General features: G+C 32.0%; 2 protein-coding genes across 4 annotated transcripts; one reads left to right on the forward strand and one right to left on the reverse strand.

Moving 5' to 3' along the window:
- Positions 1-5,631: 5,631 nt before the first annotated feature.
- On the reverse strand, positions 5,632-6,450 carry LOC101218641 (photosystem I reaction center subunit V, chloroplastic). Its single transcript, XM_004149521.3, has one exon. It carries the CDS (start codon positions 6,362-6,364, stop codon positions 5,888-5,890), a length of 477 nt encoding a protein of 158 aa, XP_004149569.1. The 5' UTR covers positions 6,365-6,450; the 3' UTR covers positions 5,632-5,887.
- A 4,015-nt stretch (positions 6,451-10,465) lies between these two features.
- On the forward strand, positions 10,466-19,369 carry LOC101218880 (actin-related protein 8). 3 transcript variants are annotated; one of them, XM_031883174.1, is made up of 12 exons: positions 10,466-10,947; positions 11,087-11,172; positions 11,623-11,693; positions 11,826-11,893; positions 12,135-12,196; positions 12,947-13,044; positions 14,092-14,173; positions 15,178-15,320; positions 15,693-15,841; positions 16,897-17,030; positions 17,568-17,682; positions 18,871-19,369. In XM_031883174.1, the coding sequence occupies exons 1-12, from the start codon at positions 10,637-10,639 to the stop codon at positions 18,872-18,874; spliced, it is 1,323 nt and encodes a 440-aa protein (XP_031739034.1). In that variant the 5' UTR covers positions 10,466-10,636; the 3' UTR covers positions 18,875-19,369. The 3 variants fall into 3 exon arrangements, with proteins under 3 accessions (XP_031739034.1, XP_004149570.1, XP_031739035.1); XM_004149522.3 differs by having other exon boundaries at positions 10,467-10,947; positions 17,564-17,682; XM_031883175.1 differs by having other exon boundaries at positions 10,678-10,820; positions 17,564-17,682.
- Positions 19,370-19,606: the final 237 nt, after the last annotated feature.

Here is a 19,606-nt window from a genome sequence, read left to right on the forward strand (position 1 = left end):
ACATCATTTAAAAAATTAATGATGAAAAATAGAAATAGTTGAATTTGGGATTAATTAAAAAAAGTAGTATGCCTTTCAAATTAAAATTGAAGACATAAATTGGTCAATTCTAATGATGTTACAAGTTTTTATTATGACCATTGGATCAAGTTCATTATTTTGGTCAAATTAAATATTATTTACTTTGGCTAAAGTTTAATTAGGCAAAAAAAAGAAAAAACTTAATTTAGCCAAAATGCTAAATATGACTCAAATTTATATGGCTTAGCCCATGGTTTTGGTCTATGGACCAACCAGGCAGCCCATAAAGCTCACCGGAAAACTCTATAGATAGAGGAGTTCTAGAAGACTTCATAACTCCTGAAGTTGACCACCCTCGAAGATTGAAATTTATTTAAAGATACAAGCTTTCTTCTAAGACTTCAACTTCAAAAACATCACATGCTTCGCTTCCTCAAATCAAGCGTAGATATTCAATCAACTTCGAGAACATCACGTGCTCCGCTTCCTCAAATCAAGCATAGGCGTTCAATCAACTTTGAGAACATCGCGTGCTCTATTTCCTCAAAATCAAGTGCATGCGTTCATTCAACTTCAAGTATATCCTAAAGCATTGTACATGGTTGATCTGAAAGTAATTGACAATAATTATGCCTCTTCTAAAGATGTCGACAATTCAACTAAAACTAAGCAAAGGACTTTCGTCTTTGATCGTATCAGACCTTCAACTACTCGATTTTCAACCTTTCAAAGAATGAGTATGACCACGAAAGAAGAAGAAAACCAATGTCCAACCTCTGCTTACACTCAAACTTCAACTTTCAAAAAGCTAAGTATCTCCACATCGAAGAAAAATTGATCTTCAACATTTGCTTTTGATCGTCTAAAGATGAGAGGTAATCAACATGAAAGAGATATGAAAACATTAAATGCAAAATTATTTCATGAAGAAAACAATAACAATAAAATTCACAGTCATGTCCCATCACGCATGAAGAGGAAATTGTCTATTGACATAAATACATAAGATTCCTTGACAGCGAAGACAATACTTATTATATTTGCCAATTCTAAAAACGAAGGAGATAAACAAATCCTTGATGAAAATATGAGTTATCGAACTTGCATGCTTAATGATTCTTGTACAGATGAATGTGAATGGAAATATTGCCATTTGTATAATCAGTTATTCTTTTTGAAGTTGATGGGGGAAGCCTCAGATGTTGCGGGATGTTTCAACACGAGAGTTAGACATCTTCTTCATCTTCACGTCGCTGGAGGAATTGAGTTGAGAGATACATGATGCGATTGGTTCATTGCTTGAAAATTGATCAAACCACGTTGATACAAGAAGGTCGAATGTTGATTGAATATGTTACAATGGATGTTATTGCTATCATAAAGATTCTCAATAAATATGATAAGGTACATAGCTCTGTAAATGGAAAGAACTTTAAGTTGAAAATGTGAGTTGAACATATGGAGCTGTTGCAATCCCCTTGGCTTATAGAATTCTGTGCTTTTTGTTTGAATTTTAAAGTATATGAGGATGGAGATTATTCTTCAAAATTCTCCACTCACTTTTCCTTCAATATCGATGCAACACCAACAATGACATTGATGCTTCAAGATTCTATAAAGTTGGAATATGATTTTACTTATCCTATATGCTTGAAAACATTATTTGATCCATATACTTCGGGCTGTGGACATCTCTTTTGCAAATCATGTGTTTTTTTAGTTGCTTCAGTGATGATTTATGATGAACCAAAGGCTTCCAATCGGGAATCTAAATGCCCAATTTATAGAGAGACTCAAGTATATTCTAAAGCATTGCACACGGTTGATCTGGATATGCTATTAAAAAAAGGTGTAAAGATTACTCGAAGGAGAGACTAGTGGTAGAACGAGCTAGAGTGCTTAAACAAACCAAAGATTTCTGGGATTCATAGACTAGATGTATGGTTGGGTATTAAAAATTTACACCACAAAAAATTCATCTTATAATCACTCTTCATTTTTTAACATAACAGCTTCTAATTTTGTTGTCATTTGGAGAAGTTGGTGGCAACAATTTGGCTTTTAGGAATAACGTTTGGATGTTGCCTTTTTTATGCAAACAAAAGAAAAAACAGACGTGCAAATACACATGACTTCTTAAAAGAAAAAAATCAGTTGAGCTACATTATGACTTGATCCTATATATATAAAAGGTACGTGAGCATCTTAAAGGAAACTCTAAGTCAAGTCTAGTAAAAAAAAAAAACTTAAACTACGTTATGATTTTATACTTTTCTTCGAGAGATGTTCATCTCTACTAATGAATCACATAACAAATTGGAGGCAAATCCCTAAATTCAAGATGTTCATCCTTAGTAATAAGGTGATGCAATACATTGAGTATGTACACTACTTTGTGCAAGACTACATACAAGTTGAGTGCAAACAAAAAAAAATGCGCTTCAAAATCAAGCTCAAAGGCTTCATCGACTCTTCCTCATATTCAAACTCAAAGGCATCATCAACTCTTCCTCATATTCAAGCTCGAAGGCTTCATCGAAGTTTTCTCATATTTAAGTTCAAAAGCTTTGTCTTCTTCAAGCTAGCGAAAAAAAATTGAACTACGTTATGACTTGATCCCTATAAATGTACGTAGGCAACTTAAAATAAATCTTATGTTTAGTCACACATAAAATAAGAGAGCAGTGTTATGACCATGTAAAGCATCGCACTAGCAATTGATGACGTTCATTATCATTAAAGAATATCAACTTAAAGTTGAAGATGTCTTGCTGGAAATAGTATAACAAATCAAAGAGGTGTTGCACTAGAAGGAAGATCCTGCAAAGTTAGATATTCATAAAGGGCATCACTCCTATGAAGTTCAACACTCCATCTTCAAGATTAGAAGTTCCTCAAAATCAAATTATGAGACTTTATTAATGTTTCTCGAAGTTCAAGTTCAAACCAGTTTAGAAGTTCCTTAAATTGACTTGGTTGATGTTTCTTGAAATTCAAGTTCAAACAAGTTTAAAAGTTTCACAGAATCAATTTATAAGGCTTTGTTGATGTTTCTTGAAATAAATAAAAAAAGGTTCAAACAAGTTTCAAAGTTCAAACGATAGCAAAAAAAAAAAAAAAACGAAAAATAAATTTTTTTAAAAAAAGCTCACCCTTTGAAAATATGACTAGAAGTAGAACAAAGAAACTCGATCGTTTATACTAGGAGGTGAATCTAACGATAAATGTCCTATCGTCTCTTAGTAGAAGAAGTTGGACCGCTGACCGCCAAGCAGAACGAAGATATCCGATCGTTCCTACTAAGAGGTGCATCTAAGGGCAAATGCTTGATCGTCCCCTTATAGAAGTTGGATTGTTGACGATGAAGTAGAACAAAGATGTTAGATCATTTCTACTAGGAGGTGGATCTAACGGCAAATGTCTGATAGTTTCCTAGTAGAAGTTAGATCGCTGACGGCAAAGCAAAACAAAGTTGTCTGATCGTGTCTACTAGGAGGTGGATCTGATTGCAAATGTCCGATTATACCCTAATAGAAGTTCAATCGTTGACGGCCAAACAAAACAAAGATGTTTGATCATTCCTTCTTGAAGGTATATTTTATGGCAAATGCTCGATTGTTCCCTAGTAGAAGTTGGATCGTTGATGACCTGCACTTGATTTAAGGAAGCGGAGCATGTGATGTTCTCAAAGTTGATTGAACATCTACGCTTGATTTGAGGAAGAAGAGCACCTGATGTTCTTGAATTTAAAGTGTTGAAAGAAAACTTGTATCTTCAAAGGAACTTCAATTTTTTAGGGTGGTCGACTTCAAGAATTAGAAAGTCTTCTAGCTCTAGAGAGAGTTCACTCTAGATCTTCTCGAGTAAAAAATTTTCAACTCTTGCAAATAGAGTTCTCTAATGGGCTTTATGTGCTTGAGCATGGTTAGTCCATGAATCATAGTAAGATTTTGATGGAGTTCTCTCAAAATTTTGAAACACAAGTCAAAGTTCAACTCAATATAAATACAACATCAACTAAAGTTTGGTTCAATTCCACGAATCAAACTTCTCCGAAAATCTTGTGCGAACACTCATAAATAGTTTAGATCGTTTGATAAAAATTTATAACTAATGCAGTTATGTTTTGATTTCATAACTAATGCAGTTATGTTCTGTGAGTGAATTTGAAATTATTAAAATTGTTTCGAAATGCACCCTAGAATTAATTTATTGTTTAATTTTAACTTTTAACTGTGTTTAATTTAACTTTTTAAATGTTTAATTTTGAAAATAAATCATTTTATAAAATTTAAATTGTTTGGTAAACTCTCAAGATAGCTTTGTGACCACTCTCAAAATTTATTATAAATAGTTTTTAACAAATGAAATTAACCAAAAAAAAATGTTTCTTTTACTAATCAATCTACATAAACCCATTATATCATTAAAATAAAATTAAAAAAAAACAAGTTTTATATTGATCTTGAAAATTTAAAAAAAACTATAAAATCATTTCTATACACAGTGGTAGCGGTGGCGTAGAGATTATTTATAAAAGTATTATCAAACTATAAAGATTAAACTCTAACTTTCCAACCAAATTTACAATTTTAACAAGTTAATGTATTTGGTTGTTGAGTAATTATAATGAGTAATAATTTTAAAAATAATTATTAAGTGTATAACAACAGTAAATATAATTTAGTTTATCGACAACGAACTTCTATTGTAAGAGTTTGATAAACTAATATTTGCGATTATGCTATAAAATTTATAAGTACAGCAAAACAAATTTAAATATTTACAAATTATCGTAAAATTTCTTCATATCAATTATAGAAATCGATAGACTTTTATTACTAATTATCAATGTCAGTGGTGAAAGATATTAATATCTATCAAATATTTGTTATTTATATAATTTGAAAATCTTATAAATTGTAAATATTTTTAATATTTACAATTTTTCATTTGTTTATTAATATTAATATATATATTAATATTATTATATTTCAAAGTCTCTTATTTTCTATTTATAGATAAATGGAGGGAAGATCGGAGGGGAAAACGGAAAGTTAAAAAATGGGAGCATTGCCGGAATACGACATGGAAGAGCTAAAGAAAACTCCAAATTTATTGCTCTCACCGGAGCTCTGCCATGATTCGTGGTGGCTCCCTCGGCTCCAACCTCTCTGATTTGGCTCGCAACTCCGGTGACGCTGTCGGTGACTCAGTTTGAGATTTCAATTCAATAATTTTACTAGAAACCTCCTCTCTCTTTCTTTCTTGCAAACTTACAGGGAAAATTAAAGCTTACAATGAATTCTATTGCTGTGTTCGTTTTATAAAACCATGTAATAGTTATTAACTTTATTTTGAATTTACTCTGTTTGGTACTTCATCAAAACTTTGTCCAAAGTAATTTAAGTAGTATGTGTTACTTCGAAAAATTATACGAATTGTTGTAAAGATGTAAGGGACTTTGTCTTCAACTTCCTACTCGTTGATAATGGTTATAGATAATATATAAGTGTGTAGGTCATCCCTCCACATTCCTCTTATTTTTCTTCAATCCGCTCATCAACTTGACCATTGAAGCAAATTTTGAAAAGGTATTGGCAAATTATGTTCACAAAATCATGTAATTAATTAATACATCCATAAAAATGTAACAATTCTACACTCATATTGTGAGTTCATCATCCAAAACAACAAAGTTACATTTGCAATAATAATCAGTAGACAACATAACTCACAAACCCCATCTTCCCATTTTCCCAATATCATTCCACAAAAACCCCATTAGAGAAAGATACAAAAGCAAAGTTTTTCAAAAGCAATAAATGGTGGATTTAGCTATACAAAGCCACAGTAATAACAACAGCTAGAAGAACTTAGGATCATATCCATTGCTAGAAGTAGCCAAGATATAATAAGCAACAATATGACCAATTGAACCCCAAGCAAGAACATCAACAATATTAAACCCAACAGGATCATTAGATTTCAAGAGGCTAACATATTCTTTAGCCCTAACATCACCAGCCTCAAAATGAGTTAGCCCATTTTGCTCTGGCACTTGCTTGCCCACATTCTCCCTTTGGAAATTGAAGAACACAAACCTCCCTAAGAACAAGGACAGCCCTGTGCTTAGGCTTATCACTAGAGATGGATTGAGTTCCGCCTTCACCGTCATCGATCTCCGGCTCTTTGTGGCGACAACCGACCGGCTGGATTTCACGCTGGGGAGCGCACGGAGGCCTTGGAACGATATGGTGGTGGGGTTGGGCTGCTGCCTCGTGGCGGTAGCCGAGAAGGTCGGGGCGGCGAAGACAGCGGAGGAGGAGGCGGCGGCGGCCATTGATGGTGTGGTGATATTGTTGTGTGTGAGAGATATGGAGTGGATAATTGAGGGAGGCTATGTGAGGATCATATAATTTAGTTGAGAAAAGCGATATAGATTGTGAGGATGAGAATCGGAGGAAGGGAGATTTTGGGAGTTGAGTTGGATGAATTTGATTGGCTATTTCTGGATTAGGGATTCTTCCATCCAAATTCTTTTTACCATTTCTTTCCTTTTAATGGATAATAATTTGGGTGTAATATATATAATTTGATATTAATAACGTGACAACATGGTTCAAAATATCTTAGTTTTAATTATTGTAACTATATAGATTGGATGGATTCAAATTCCGAGAAACTAAACTCACTTTAATCTAACAAATTTAATTATTAATATAAATAAAATTTATAATTTTTTATTTACAAAGTATATGTACATATTCCATTTATATGTATGTAAAACTGATATTTTAGTATTGATATTAATATCTACTTTTTAAATCTTTGTTCATGAGTTTTGAGAGAATTGAAATATTATTTTGGATTCTTTTCCATGTTATTTTATTAAATTTTAAATTTAGTTCCTATAGGTTTGGCTAAATCTAGCAATTTTGTTAAAATTGATTTAATAGTAGCCATGGTTTTCATGGCACATGGAGAATACTAAGATCTGCTAATAAATACTATATATATTTTTTAAAAAAAAAAAACACCAATTTTAAGATTTATTAAAAGTATCCAAAACTGCTTAACTTAGAAAAATAAAATATTTGAAAATAAAATGATCAAAATCAAATAAAACACAAAATAAAAAGACCAAAAATGATATTTACAAAGGTTGCTAACATCCGAATATATATATTTCTTTTCAGGGAAATTATTATGTAATAGTTTCAATATTTTGAAAAAAAATTAAAAAATTAATGGACTTAATAAAGAATTTACAAATTTATTGGACTTAATAATTCATCCATGACTTTTGATGAGAACTCTTTTCCTAAACAAAAAAAGTTTAATACTCTAATATTCCTATCAAATAGAGACAGATTTTTTTTTTAAAAAAAAACTTAATATATGTTCTTTTAAATTGAGTAGGTTAACTGAGAGCAAATGTACATATGCTTTTTTTTATAAATAAAATAACGTAATTTGAGCCGTGGTAGTTCTAAAATAACTGTTGTGTTCACTCGTTTAATAGTTATACTATCACAATTTGATGTTGTAATCGATGCTTCAATACATCACCTACTCAATTTCTCACTAGTTCATTTATATATAGAATTAATGTTTAATAAAAATTTGGACGGTTTTAAACTCGACTATTTTGAGGACCTCCATGGGTTTGAAAGAAGTGCTTCATTCGTCCTTCTTTGACTTTCAAGTCCTTCACGGGTAACGTTGAGGCCTTCCATGAGTTCTCTAAATTTTGTGATTCTTAGGTCTTCCATGGTACTACTAAAACCTCTATGATGCCACTTACAAGGATCCTCCATGTGACTCTCGGTTTTGTTAAATTCTACAAGTCCTGAAAAGTTCTCAATGGTCTTTAAGCTCTTATATGGATCTTTTGAGCTACTTATAGGCTCATTTTGTAGGTCTTTTAAGTCTCCTCTAAGTTATTCCTGGGTCTAAGCTACCACTAGCTTCCCTCATAGCATGGGTAGCCACGATTTTATTTTATTTTAAACAAAACGGGACCAAATTAAATATGTTGGTTTTCAATACCTTTAAATTGACCCAAATTGAATCGTCTCGATTTTTTATTTTAAACTAAACAACCCTAATTGGGTTTGTTCAATCAAAACATTCTTTTAGTTGCTTGCTGTATCCTAACCTCAAGAGTTCCTCAACATCATAAACACATCTCAAACAAATCATAAAAATATAAACTTTTCACTCAATCAATTTTGAAATTTAAAGCTTGAGACTGGTTTTGGAGTTGGAAAAGTTCAAAAAAATTAAATATGTGTTTTCTTCCTATCTTTTAATGATTTGCATGTTTCTTAAATACAATGGTTGAATTCTGAGCCAAATTTCAAAAACGAAAACAACTTTTTGAAAGCTACATTCTTCAGTTTTCAAAATTTGACTTGGATTTTCTAAACCATGTGTAGAATATAAATAACAAATGAAGAAAACAAGAGGTAAAATAGTTGTCTATAAACTTAATTTTAAAAAAGAAATCAAATCAAGTCTAAAAAGAATTATATAAATTTGAACTTATTTTTAAGGTGTTGCTTTGTTGTGGCGCATGTGGAGTTGTAGTGGTGGAACACAATTGCATTGCCTTCTATTATTGATTTGATTTTATAAAATAAATTATCAAAATAAAATAATTAATAGACTAACATAATAAATTAAAGTGAGCTTAATTCAACCGTAATTTACATGAACTTATTTGGTTTTGTATTATAAAATGATCAATATAATAAACGTTTTTCCAAAGTTCATCCTCTTTTATTGGTACTTTTTGGATGTAGGATATGAACAATTTTATTTTATATCCAGTAAATAATAATTATTAAGTAATGGACATCTTGTAAAATGTCTTTAAAATTATATATATGTGTACGTATGTATGTGTATTAAAGCTTGAAGCATTGGTATGAACTTGACTTCACATTTCAAATTTTTTCCTACTCATTACATTCAAGTCTTCTCTTGAATTACAAAGTATTAACTCATATTTTTCTACTCATTAGTATGGTTATAAATTTGTTTGAATAAATTATTTAAATATTCTCTCTCTTTTTTTATTTCGATACTCTCATTTTTTTTTCCTATTTTTCTAACTTTTACCTTATTCAAATACTCCTAACTTCTTCTTGCACCCTTTCATCTTCAACCAAATTTTGTATTGCTCATCCACATTTTGGTGAAAAAAGACTATCAATCACTAACCATTTTTTATAGTCACTTTCTAGTACACATTTTTTAATTACTAGTTCCTTTCTTCCATGATAAATTCTCACATGTTTGCTCAACATCCAACGTATTTATGTATTTGCTTAATTGCTTATAAAGATTTGAACATATCTATCACTTTCATTTCATAATGATTTAACGTCACTTTCAAAATTTAAACACATACTAGAACAATAAAATTTAGTTTATTCTCCCATCTTAAATTTTACATTTGTGCACAATACCTTCAAATTATGGCACAAACATTTCAACCAAACTATAGTTTTTAGACTCCCTAACTTCATCTCAAATGTATAGAAAGTTAATATTTTTTTGACAAATTGTCCCCATAGTGTACGAGTAACGTGAAGAACATTCTTCCATATAAAAATAAAATTACCCAAAAGAACTATGCATATGTACGATCAACATTCAAATGAACAAAATTACAATTTAACTAAAAAATGCATTTTTACATATGGTGAAGAAAAAGGTGATCATAAAAAAAAAACAATGATTATGTAAAAGAAATAAATTGTATCAATTTAACACTTAAAATTTGAAAGTTATATCAATTTAAAATTTAAACTTATTTACCGTTTTATTTGTGTGAGATTAATTAATGTGCGTAAAACTAACTCAAACATAGACTAATATAAAAAATAAACATACAAGCAATATAAATTTCTAACTTGGTCTAATATCAATGTAACATATTACACATTGTCATGAGGTGATCCGAGGATGATTTTGTATAAAATCTTGAATCGAAAATTGAACTAGTAGATTTTTTCAAAGAGAAATTGACAATTGACGTTAGCGAATCGATTTTGGTCGATTCGATTCGAGTAACAAAATAGTCGATTTTTGGTTAATTTTCTAAAACGTTTTAATTAAACCGACCGCCAATCGTACTTTTATTAAGATCCATTATGAGATGTCGATTTCAATTATTCTAATCAACTTTTTTAGGTGTTGATGTACAGCCCTTTGCCATATTTGGGTTCTCTCTCAAATGATTGAGAAAAAAAGAATATAATATATAATAATCTCCAAATGCCATATGCTTATTAACAAAGACTAAAAAAATCACAAATAAATTAATATTTCTATGATGAGACAAATTTGATGGTTTCACTGGTTGACATGTGGCAACTGAGGAGTCCATCCACGTCAGTCCTTTGCATATCCCAACTTTCTTGAAAAGTCTTCCATGGCCGATTGAACATCCAATTCCAATTCCTTCTCCACTGATACTCAAAGTTCCCGTTTCCCATTTTTCTGTTTGTTTCTAATGGGAACTGATTTTCCATGGAATTCACAATCACAATTTCAATAATTTAGCTATGTAATCCCTCTTCTTCCCCTTCCTTTCACTTTCCCAATGGCTATGTTGCTCAGAAAAGTTTGGGGATCCGTCTCTACTCGGTCTCGATTGCACTTGGAAAACTCGTCTACTGGGTTTGAAGAGTCGTCGTTGGGTGACTTTGATCGGATTCCTGTGGAAATACTGATGCAAATACTTCAATTAGCTGGCCCTAAGACCACAGCTAAAATGGGCATGCTTTGTAAGTCTTGGAGATCTCTTGTTTCTTCTGATAATACTCTTTGGATTTTTTTTCTTCAAAATCAATTGGAGCCTTGGGATTCTGTTTTATTTGGAGAAACTAAGTTGGCTTCTGGATACCCTCTTGAGTAAGTTTGAAAATTGTTTCTCTAATTGTGCCCATTTCTCTTATTTCACTCCACATTCTATATCAATTTCATTACGAGTATACTTCTGCTTTTGTTGTGAAGTTATTATAAGGTGTCGTTATGCATTTTTTTGTTGCAGAACATTTTCTGGTCAGATGATGCCATTGTCATTTATGAAAGTATATAACAAACGGGCTGAAGTACCGGGCTCTGTTATCATTGATGGTCAGCTTTTAGTGTAACCTTCTGAGTTTATTTTAACTTATCTTCTCTGACAATTGAACTTGTATTTTGTTGTTCAGAATGAACTTTATCAGCTTTTTTTTTTACTTTGAAGGGAGAGAATTTAATTTCTTACTACTTGTATATTTGAATTCAATGAAATTATTTGGTTTTTTTCCTCGCTGTTTGCTCTCCCTACTTGTATATCTGAGTTCAAATTGTCCCTGTGATAGGTTTATTTATATATGATATATGGTTAATTTACTGGCCAAACCTTCTTTGTATTTCTTTAATTGATAAAGTCATGTTTTTAATCCAGAAGTTTAATGGTACAACAAGTTAGTAATATTTTAACGTGTAAAGCTTTCATCTTCTTGATGACATCTTCAAATTTTAAAGTTGTAGGAGTGGATGTTAAAGCATTCTTACCATCTCTTGTTTGTTATTGAAAAGGTGGTTCTGGTTATTGCAAATTTGGTTGGAGCAAATACGATGGTCCGTCCGGGCGTTCTGCAACATTTTTGGTGAGTGCTTTATATCAAGTCCCCCTTCCTGTTTATATCAATTCCCCCTTCCTGTTCATATCAGCGGCTAAATAGCTTTGATTTCTGGCCTTTTATTACGTCCAGTAATTGAACTTCTTGTTTTGTCTGCAGGAATTTGGGAACATCGAATCTCCTATGTATTCTAGACTTCGGCATTTTTTTGCTACTATTTATAGCAGGCCTGTTCTTTTCTTCTTTTCTATAGCTGATATTTTACACTCCCCTCTCCCCCTCTTTGCTCCAGTAAAAGGAAAAAACAAAAAAAAAAAAAAAAAAGAAAAGAAAAGAAAAGAAAAGATAAGATAACCAAAGGAAACCACATGCATGATGAACTTATTTCTTGAGTGGATATAAAGATGAATTACTAATCTTCTTATAAGTTGTAGTTTGTACTGACATGTCCATTGCATCTAATTTCAGGATGCGGGTTAAAACATCTTTCTATCCAGTGGTAGTGTCATTACCAATTTGCCATTATGATGGTCGGCTTCTTATTCTTACTTTTCCACTGTTGTGATGCGTGTTCACATATTAGTCCATGCTTTGCTGTTTTATCCATTTGCATTCCTGTAATATATAAAAGTCTGGACAGTAGAGGAACTTGTTTTTGAACAATAATGCTTCTGTACTTTTAGTTAACCTCTAAACTAATATTAAATTAGTAATATTTCAATATAATGCTCTCATACATTAGTTGTTATAAAAGTAAATAAAAACAATAATATTTGAAATGTTGAATGGTATATCAATCCAATTTCTTTAAAAATAACAAAAAATAGAATAAAATAGAATACGTAGTGTTAAGATTATTAAAGACGCTGAACTTAGCAAAAATATAGTATAGTGAATATTAACTTTTCGACAATAATTTTCAGAACAACTTATGAAATCATCAATTTTATGTAATAAATGTTTTTCTTAACAATGTTCCTCACAATACGTTAAATTTCAATATTCCTGTCTATTTTGTCATCAATCTTTTGGACTTCTCTCTCTCTCTCTCTATATATATATAGTTATAAACTATGAATTATTGTTACAATGTCTTTTATAAAATGTAATAGTTTTCAACTTCTAAAACTTCAATCCCAATTTGTTAACTTGGTTATAATAATTAATAAGAAAGCAAAAAATGATTTATTTTTTTATTCATGACATGAACTTTATACCTTTAATATTTAGCCATTATGTGTATTATGAGTAAATATATTTGGATTCCTTTTCTCCTTCAGATACTGAATCTGCCAAAGCATCGAGACAGCAACTCAAAGAAGCCATCTATTCTGTGTTATTTGACATGAATGTCCCTTCTGTTTGTGCCATTAATCAGGTTTTATGCTTAAGAAATATCTTTTTCTTTTTTCCTTCTTCTCCTCCTCCTATCTGGCTCTCCTTCTCTTTCAGTGACTGTTATGAGTACAAGACCATGTATAAAAACCTTGTTATCAATTTGCACGAAGTTTTCTCTGTTCTTCTCTCCACTCCATTCCTTAGATGGTTGCTTAAGTTTGAAGGAAAGGAAGGAAATTGGTTCTGTTGGAGGGTTTGGAGTCTTCATAGAAAGGGGAGGGTTCTGTGGTTTAGAGCTAGATGTTCCTATTCCCCTATCTCTTTCAACCCAGAGGGTGTTTGGAGTGCAATTAGGAATGTTATTGGATATCAAGGGTATGCTAATTATTATCTGAGTTTGCTAGGGAGAGTTTGTTATAAATAGATGGGTCAGAAAGGATGGCGGTAGAGATTTGTGTAGAGTGGTAAAAAAAGGGAGGGTCCAAGTACCTCATATTATTTAGTTTATCTTGTAGTTCTATCTTCTATATGTCAATATTATTCTAGACCTATCTGGGTTCTATTCTATCAGAGTATACAGTAATGAGTAACCTTGTAGGAGCACTCGATCATCTCTCACACTAGATTATGTCACATATACATTCTATAAGGTTAATAATGTGTAGGATTAGTTGATCACCTGAGAGTTTGAGAGTTCGATAGCAACACAAAGGCTCTTGGGAAATCCGGTCAATCTAATTGAATAGGAGTTAGTTTTGCTGGAACTAATGGGTCCGTATTGTGAGTGAAAGACAAAATAGTATTTTGGTACAGTGAGGTCAGAGAATATTTAGAAGGATATGAAAATATAGATGGTAGTCTGGTCTATGAATAGATTTTGGCCTAGAACTTTAACAAGGAAAAAGGAGATTCAACACCTCTTGAAGGGGTCCTGGAGAGCCAGCATTGTTTTGAATCTTTTGATATTATCACTGAAGCTTCGTAATCTCACAAAAAAATGATAATATAAAATGTAGAACTACTGAATTGGGAACTTTCGTACATTTTTGTCTTAGATAATTACATGCATCTGTTTTTCCATGTGTAGGCAACACTAGCCTTGTATGCTGCAAGAAAAACTTCGGGAATTGTTGTCAATGTTGGGTTCCAGGTGACTTCAATTGTCCCAAGTAAGCTAACATAACTTTTTATGGTCTCTAATTCAACTTTAAGCTAATGTGTATTAATCAAGTGTTCTGAAGAAAGAGAAATAAATCTTAATGGCTCATTATGCACCTTGTATTTCTACTTTTAGTAAGATATGACGTCTCCTATAATAAACTGAGGAGAACATCAAATATCCATCTGTTTACTGGTCCATGCTCATCAATGGCTACTTGCTAGTTTACTTAACACCCAATTGGTCAATAGCTGCTTTGCACAATCCATCTGGTGTTACTTTTTGTGTCGTTCAGCCTTTTGTTGGCCTGCCATAGAGATAAGAATGAAATGTTTGAGGAGTTCCTTTTCCATCCACCTTTTAGGGAGAAAGGTTGTTTCTTGTGGTTTCTCGGAATATATGTTGTTCTGGGATCTTTAGGGTGAGATGAACAATTGTGTTTAAAGGCTTGGAAAGGGTCGAAAGTGATGTCCTTGTTAGATTTTTTGTTTCTTTTTATGCTTTGGTTGCGATTTTTTTTTTGCAATTATTCCATGAGCATTCTTTACAGCACTCAGAGCCCTTTCTTTACTAGTGTTTCTCTTTTTTTGGGCTGGTTTTTTTGTTGTCCGTGTATCATTTAATTTTTTTCATTGTTTCTTATAAAAAAATCATGTGAGGAGAGGAATCAGGTTATTTATAGACTCAGTGCAAGAGACTTGAGGCTTACGGATTATGGCTGTTCTGATAAATTCTTCATATATCCAGTTGATTATCTTATGTTGTTTGTCTTTTGTTTTTAACCTCTTCGTGAGGGGGTGGGGGATTGAGGTACCTTCTGTCACCTCTATGCGCACTATTTTACGTTTGCTTTCAAGTTTCAATTAACAAATAAGATGCTAACTGACAGAGTTAAAAAACTAATGGAAACTAGTTTTAGGAATTGTTGTTATATGGGAAATTATGTAACCAATCCACCTGCTCCATAGAACGAAAATTTCACGTTTTCTTATTCTTTTGACCACATTTTATCAGTTCTACATGGTAAAGTAATGCGGAAAGTGGGGGTTGAAGTTGTGGGGCTGGGAGCTTTAAAGCTTACAGGGTACCTCCGAGAGCTGATGCAACAGAATAATATACATTTTGAGTCAATGTACACTGTTCGTACATTGAAAGAGGTACGTTGGAAGCTTTCATTGTTAAGATTCATGTCATAAGCAAGTTTGTTTAGTATATAATCTAGTTTCATGCCCATTTTCATACCAATTTTGTCTGCCTAAATTATCAAACATTGCAAATCATATTATGGTTCTTGAACACTGTTCGTACATTGAAAGAGGTACATTAAAATTTTCATGTCATAAAGGAAATTGGTTAAAATAACATTATGGTTCTTGAACTGTCATATACAGCTCATTTTAGCCTCAAATTTTCATGCCAATTTTGTCTGCCTAAACTTTTAAATATTTTGTGTTTGTCTCTCAAGTTTCAATTGTTTTAATTCCCTTTAACTTGGGATGGTGTCTAATATCTGTAAATTCTCAACTCAGAATCTATGTTATGTTGCCGAAGACTACGAAGCTGAATTGACCAAAGATACTCAAGCATCCTATGAAGCTGCTGGAGAAGGTTGGTTTACCCTTTCCAAAGAGCGATTTCAAACCGGAGAGATCTTATTTCAACCACGTATGGGGGGAGTGTAAGTCTGACCCATCCTGTTAGAAAATGTTCTATGTTAAATAATAGTGTTTTTTCTTATAAATTGCCATTATTTAGGTCTGATTTTGAGCATGCTAGAAGAAAATCATCCACTTAATTGACTAGAAAGTTCCTGGTGGAAAACCAAACTCATCCAAAGATTGATTTTGTTCCATTGGAAACTGAAATATATTCTGTGGCAAATCTCTAAAAGAATTCTTTACTTGAATTGAAAGTCGAGGATGGTTTGGAGCGTTGGTATGGGATGTCAATATGACATGGACATGGTACCATGTCATATTGTTTAAGAAGAAAGCTAAATTACAAAAAGTACACCTGAACTCTTCCCTTGGTTTAAAAAAAAGTACAGGTTGCAATATTACCTCATGAGAAGTATATGTCAATTACCGTTGAATGAGGTTCACTTCGGCATTGTAATATCAAAGTTAATCTTTCACGAATACTTCAAAACCACCCATTGGAGTAGAAATTCACTAGAATGTTGGACAAAAATTGGAACTTGGAACAGCATGGCAGTGACCTGGATGGAAAATTGGGATATAGACTCGACCACCATTCTTGGTCATCGTCATATCTATTCCCAATTCTAACAACTGTCCAAAATAGTATTGCAGCTTTTGAAAGAATGGAGATGCTTTTTAAACAAATGGGAAAGGTTTATGAGTATTTTCTATAACTTTGCTTAATAATAATGGCATGGATAATTAGATGAACACATTTAACAAGTCATACTACTCACTTTAAGGTCTCAATATCCAATTCTTAGTTAATTTGAATTAACAAGAAGTTGTATATTTTCAAAGAACCAATAAATAAAACTGGTTTGTCATGCATCACTTTCAGCATATAACTTAAACCAACCATCATGGTTTGATTAGTCTTAATAACTAACTAAGAGATCAGGAGTTCAATTCATCGTAGTCATTTACCTAGGAATTAATTTCCTACGAGTTTTCTTGACACCCAAATGTTGTAGGATCATGCGGATTGTCCCATGAGATTAGTCGCTACTAATATGTTCACATTTGTGGACAGGCGAGCAATGGGGCTGCACGAAGCTGTTGCACTTTGCATGGACCATTGCCATGCTGCTGAACTGTCATATGATGATTCTTGGTTCAAGACTGTGGTTTTGTCAGGTGGCAGTGCTTGTCTTCCAGGACTTGCAGGTTTTCCTTTTCAACTTTCCTCTTCTTTACACCTTTAAGGCTTATTTTCTGATACATTTTATGGTTAAATTACCAGTTTAGCTTCCATGATGTGTGCTTGCCTACAATTAATTATTTTTATTTTTTTAGTATTATTTTTAATTTGGTCTTAGATTTGGTTAAATCTCTAAAAATGTTTGTGCCCTATATATGAACATAGTTTAATCACATTTTCTTTGGACTTGAGCAATGAGGTAGCATTTTGTTTAAGGTAACATATATTTTATTGTTTGTTTGGCAATAACTTTTGAACAAAGTGGTTTTTAAACAAGACCAATTTTTCGAGAAGAACCTTGGGAAAAAACAACAACTTTAATAATTTGAAGTGTGTTTAGTATGCTTCTTTAGAGAATTTGGATCGATTTAAAATCTATTTTTGAAGAAACACTCAAGGCATAGATTATCAAAATTGATAATGAGACTAAAATGGTAACCATATCTGAATTAAAAAATGAACTAACAGTCCTAAATGTCCTCCAACTATTGTGGTTCAGAAAGGTTGCAGAAGGAACTTTATGGGCTTCTTCCTTCACCATTGTCCAACGGAATCAGAGTCATTCCTCCACCATATGGTACAGACACAGCTTGGTTTGGGGCAAGGCTTATTAGCAATGTAAGTTTACTGAATCTTCTTTTTCCAGTCCAAGGAACCTTTTGGGTTGTTTCTGTTCAAAACTTGTTTTTTCTGTGTTTTTCAAATGTTAATAATATTGCACACTTCAAATCTCACTATTCACACATTTATAAAAAAAGTTCAATCATTATTCAAGTAGGATATTCATTAAACCACAAGATGAAAAAAAAAACTGGAGAAAACAACCTCTAATATCAGAAAACTGTTTCAAAGCACTTCTAAACAACATCTTCCTCTCTAACTTTAACCTTACGGCTAACATGCTTCATGGACTAACACATTAGGAATTTATGTCACTAAAATTTAATCGATTTAGGCCTCTGTTAAAATTCTGTTTTATAATAGTTAATGCATTGTTTTCAAACATGTATAGTATTTCATTAAATGCAGGGTTAGTATTGTATTAGAGAGAAGTATAGAATCAAGTAGATAGTAGTGACTTTTCATTAATATGAGTACTTTTCATTTTCTTGTTTTCTTCAACTTATTTTAGAAAGAATTGTGTGATAATATTTCGTGCAACTTTGGTAGGATTTTGAGAGAAGAATAGTTTTACTTAGGCGATGCTGATTTCAAATGAAATAGAGTAAAAATATTTATAAAATCATCACTCACGGAATAACAAAAATTGATTCACTGAAGATTATGGTTTAAATTGACATTGTTATTGGTTGGGATTTAATAGATACAACTCTCAAAGTTTATGGGGATATAATGGATTTTTTCCCCCAATATCTTAGAACTTTTTGCTGCCTCTAATCATCATGTTAAAACTATATTTTTCCTTTTCATAAAAAAAAAAGATTTATTTATATATATATACATTGCTCGGCTATGAAAAGACTAGAAATAAACAAAGTAGCTATGGAAAGTGAAGCTTTGCCTTTATTCATATATTGTGTATATATAGTCTTAACTTTTCTTTGTGACTATTAACTGGAGATAAAAGTTCAAATTTTGATTGAAAAATAATCAGAAATATTGACGAGATTGAATGAACTTAAATGAAATTCCATATCTAAAGTTATAAGTGGTTCAGTTATTTGCTCATTTGTATATTTTTTAATCTTTGACACCGATAAGATTTAACAGCAAATAATTGGCACAAAATGCTTGAAAAGAACCCCATTCTTTATATGTTTTTGAACTGTTTGTGTTGGTTCACAGCTAAGTACCTTCCCTAATCATTGGTGTATTACAAAGAAGCAATTCCGACAAAAGTCAAAACTCAACCTCATTTGGTGATCACCCTTTGTCTCGGGTTGTTTGTTCTATATTGAAAGTTGATGCCATCATTCAAGTCTTGTGTAGCGCTTGACGTATCGGTAAAATAAAAATGATAAACAGCCTATATACTCTCCTTGTAGTAAAATAGGTCCTTGAACAAAAGTGATCTGATTAAAATGTATTGATGGTAATAAATTAAATACGTAGTGTAATAAAATTTTGCTTTTATTTGTTTTAGCCTTTTAGGTTAGTATATTAAGTTTACACCAAAGTACATATCATATAGACATTCTTTACCAACTGTATTATTCATTGTCTGTTATCCTCTCTCATATATTGTAATAGTAAAACCACATTGTATAAGAAAAATATACAAATTTAGTGGGTTTGATACTTGTGATATATAGAAATCTCTTGATATGTACATTACTTATTATAATTTTGAATGCCTATGGAAATGTCTTTTTAACTCTTTTTCCCAGTTATAAGTTGTACAAAGATAGTCTTTTGCAGTTGGGGTGACCGACAACAACTGATTGAACCAACTCCGGTCATTCAGTTTCATGGCTCTGGAGATCGGTGGTCGGATTGTGATAAAAACTGACCATTGATCTGGTGAGCTCAGAAAGGGATCAAAGTTTGCAGGCATCCTTAAATTTACATCTATTACTCATTC

The sequence above is a fragment of the Cucumis sativus genome, chromosome 3 (assembly GCF_000004075.3).
Source record: "Cucumis sativus cultivar 9930 chromosome 3, Cucumber_9930_V3, whole genome shotgun sequence".
NCBI lineage: Eukaryota > Viridiplantae > Streptophyta > Magnoliopsida > Cucurbitales > Cucurbitaceae > Cucumis > Cucumis sativus.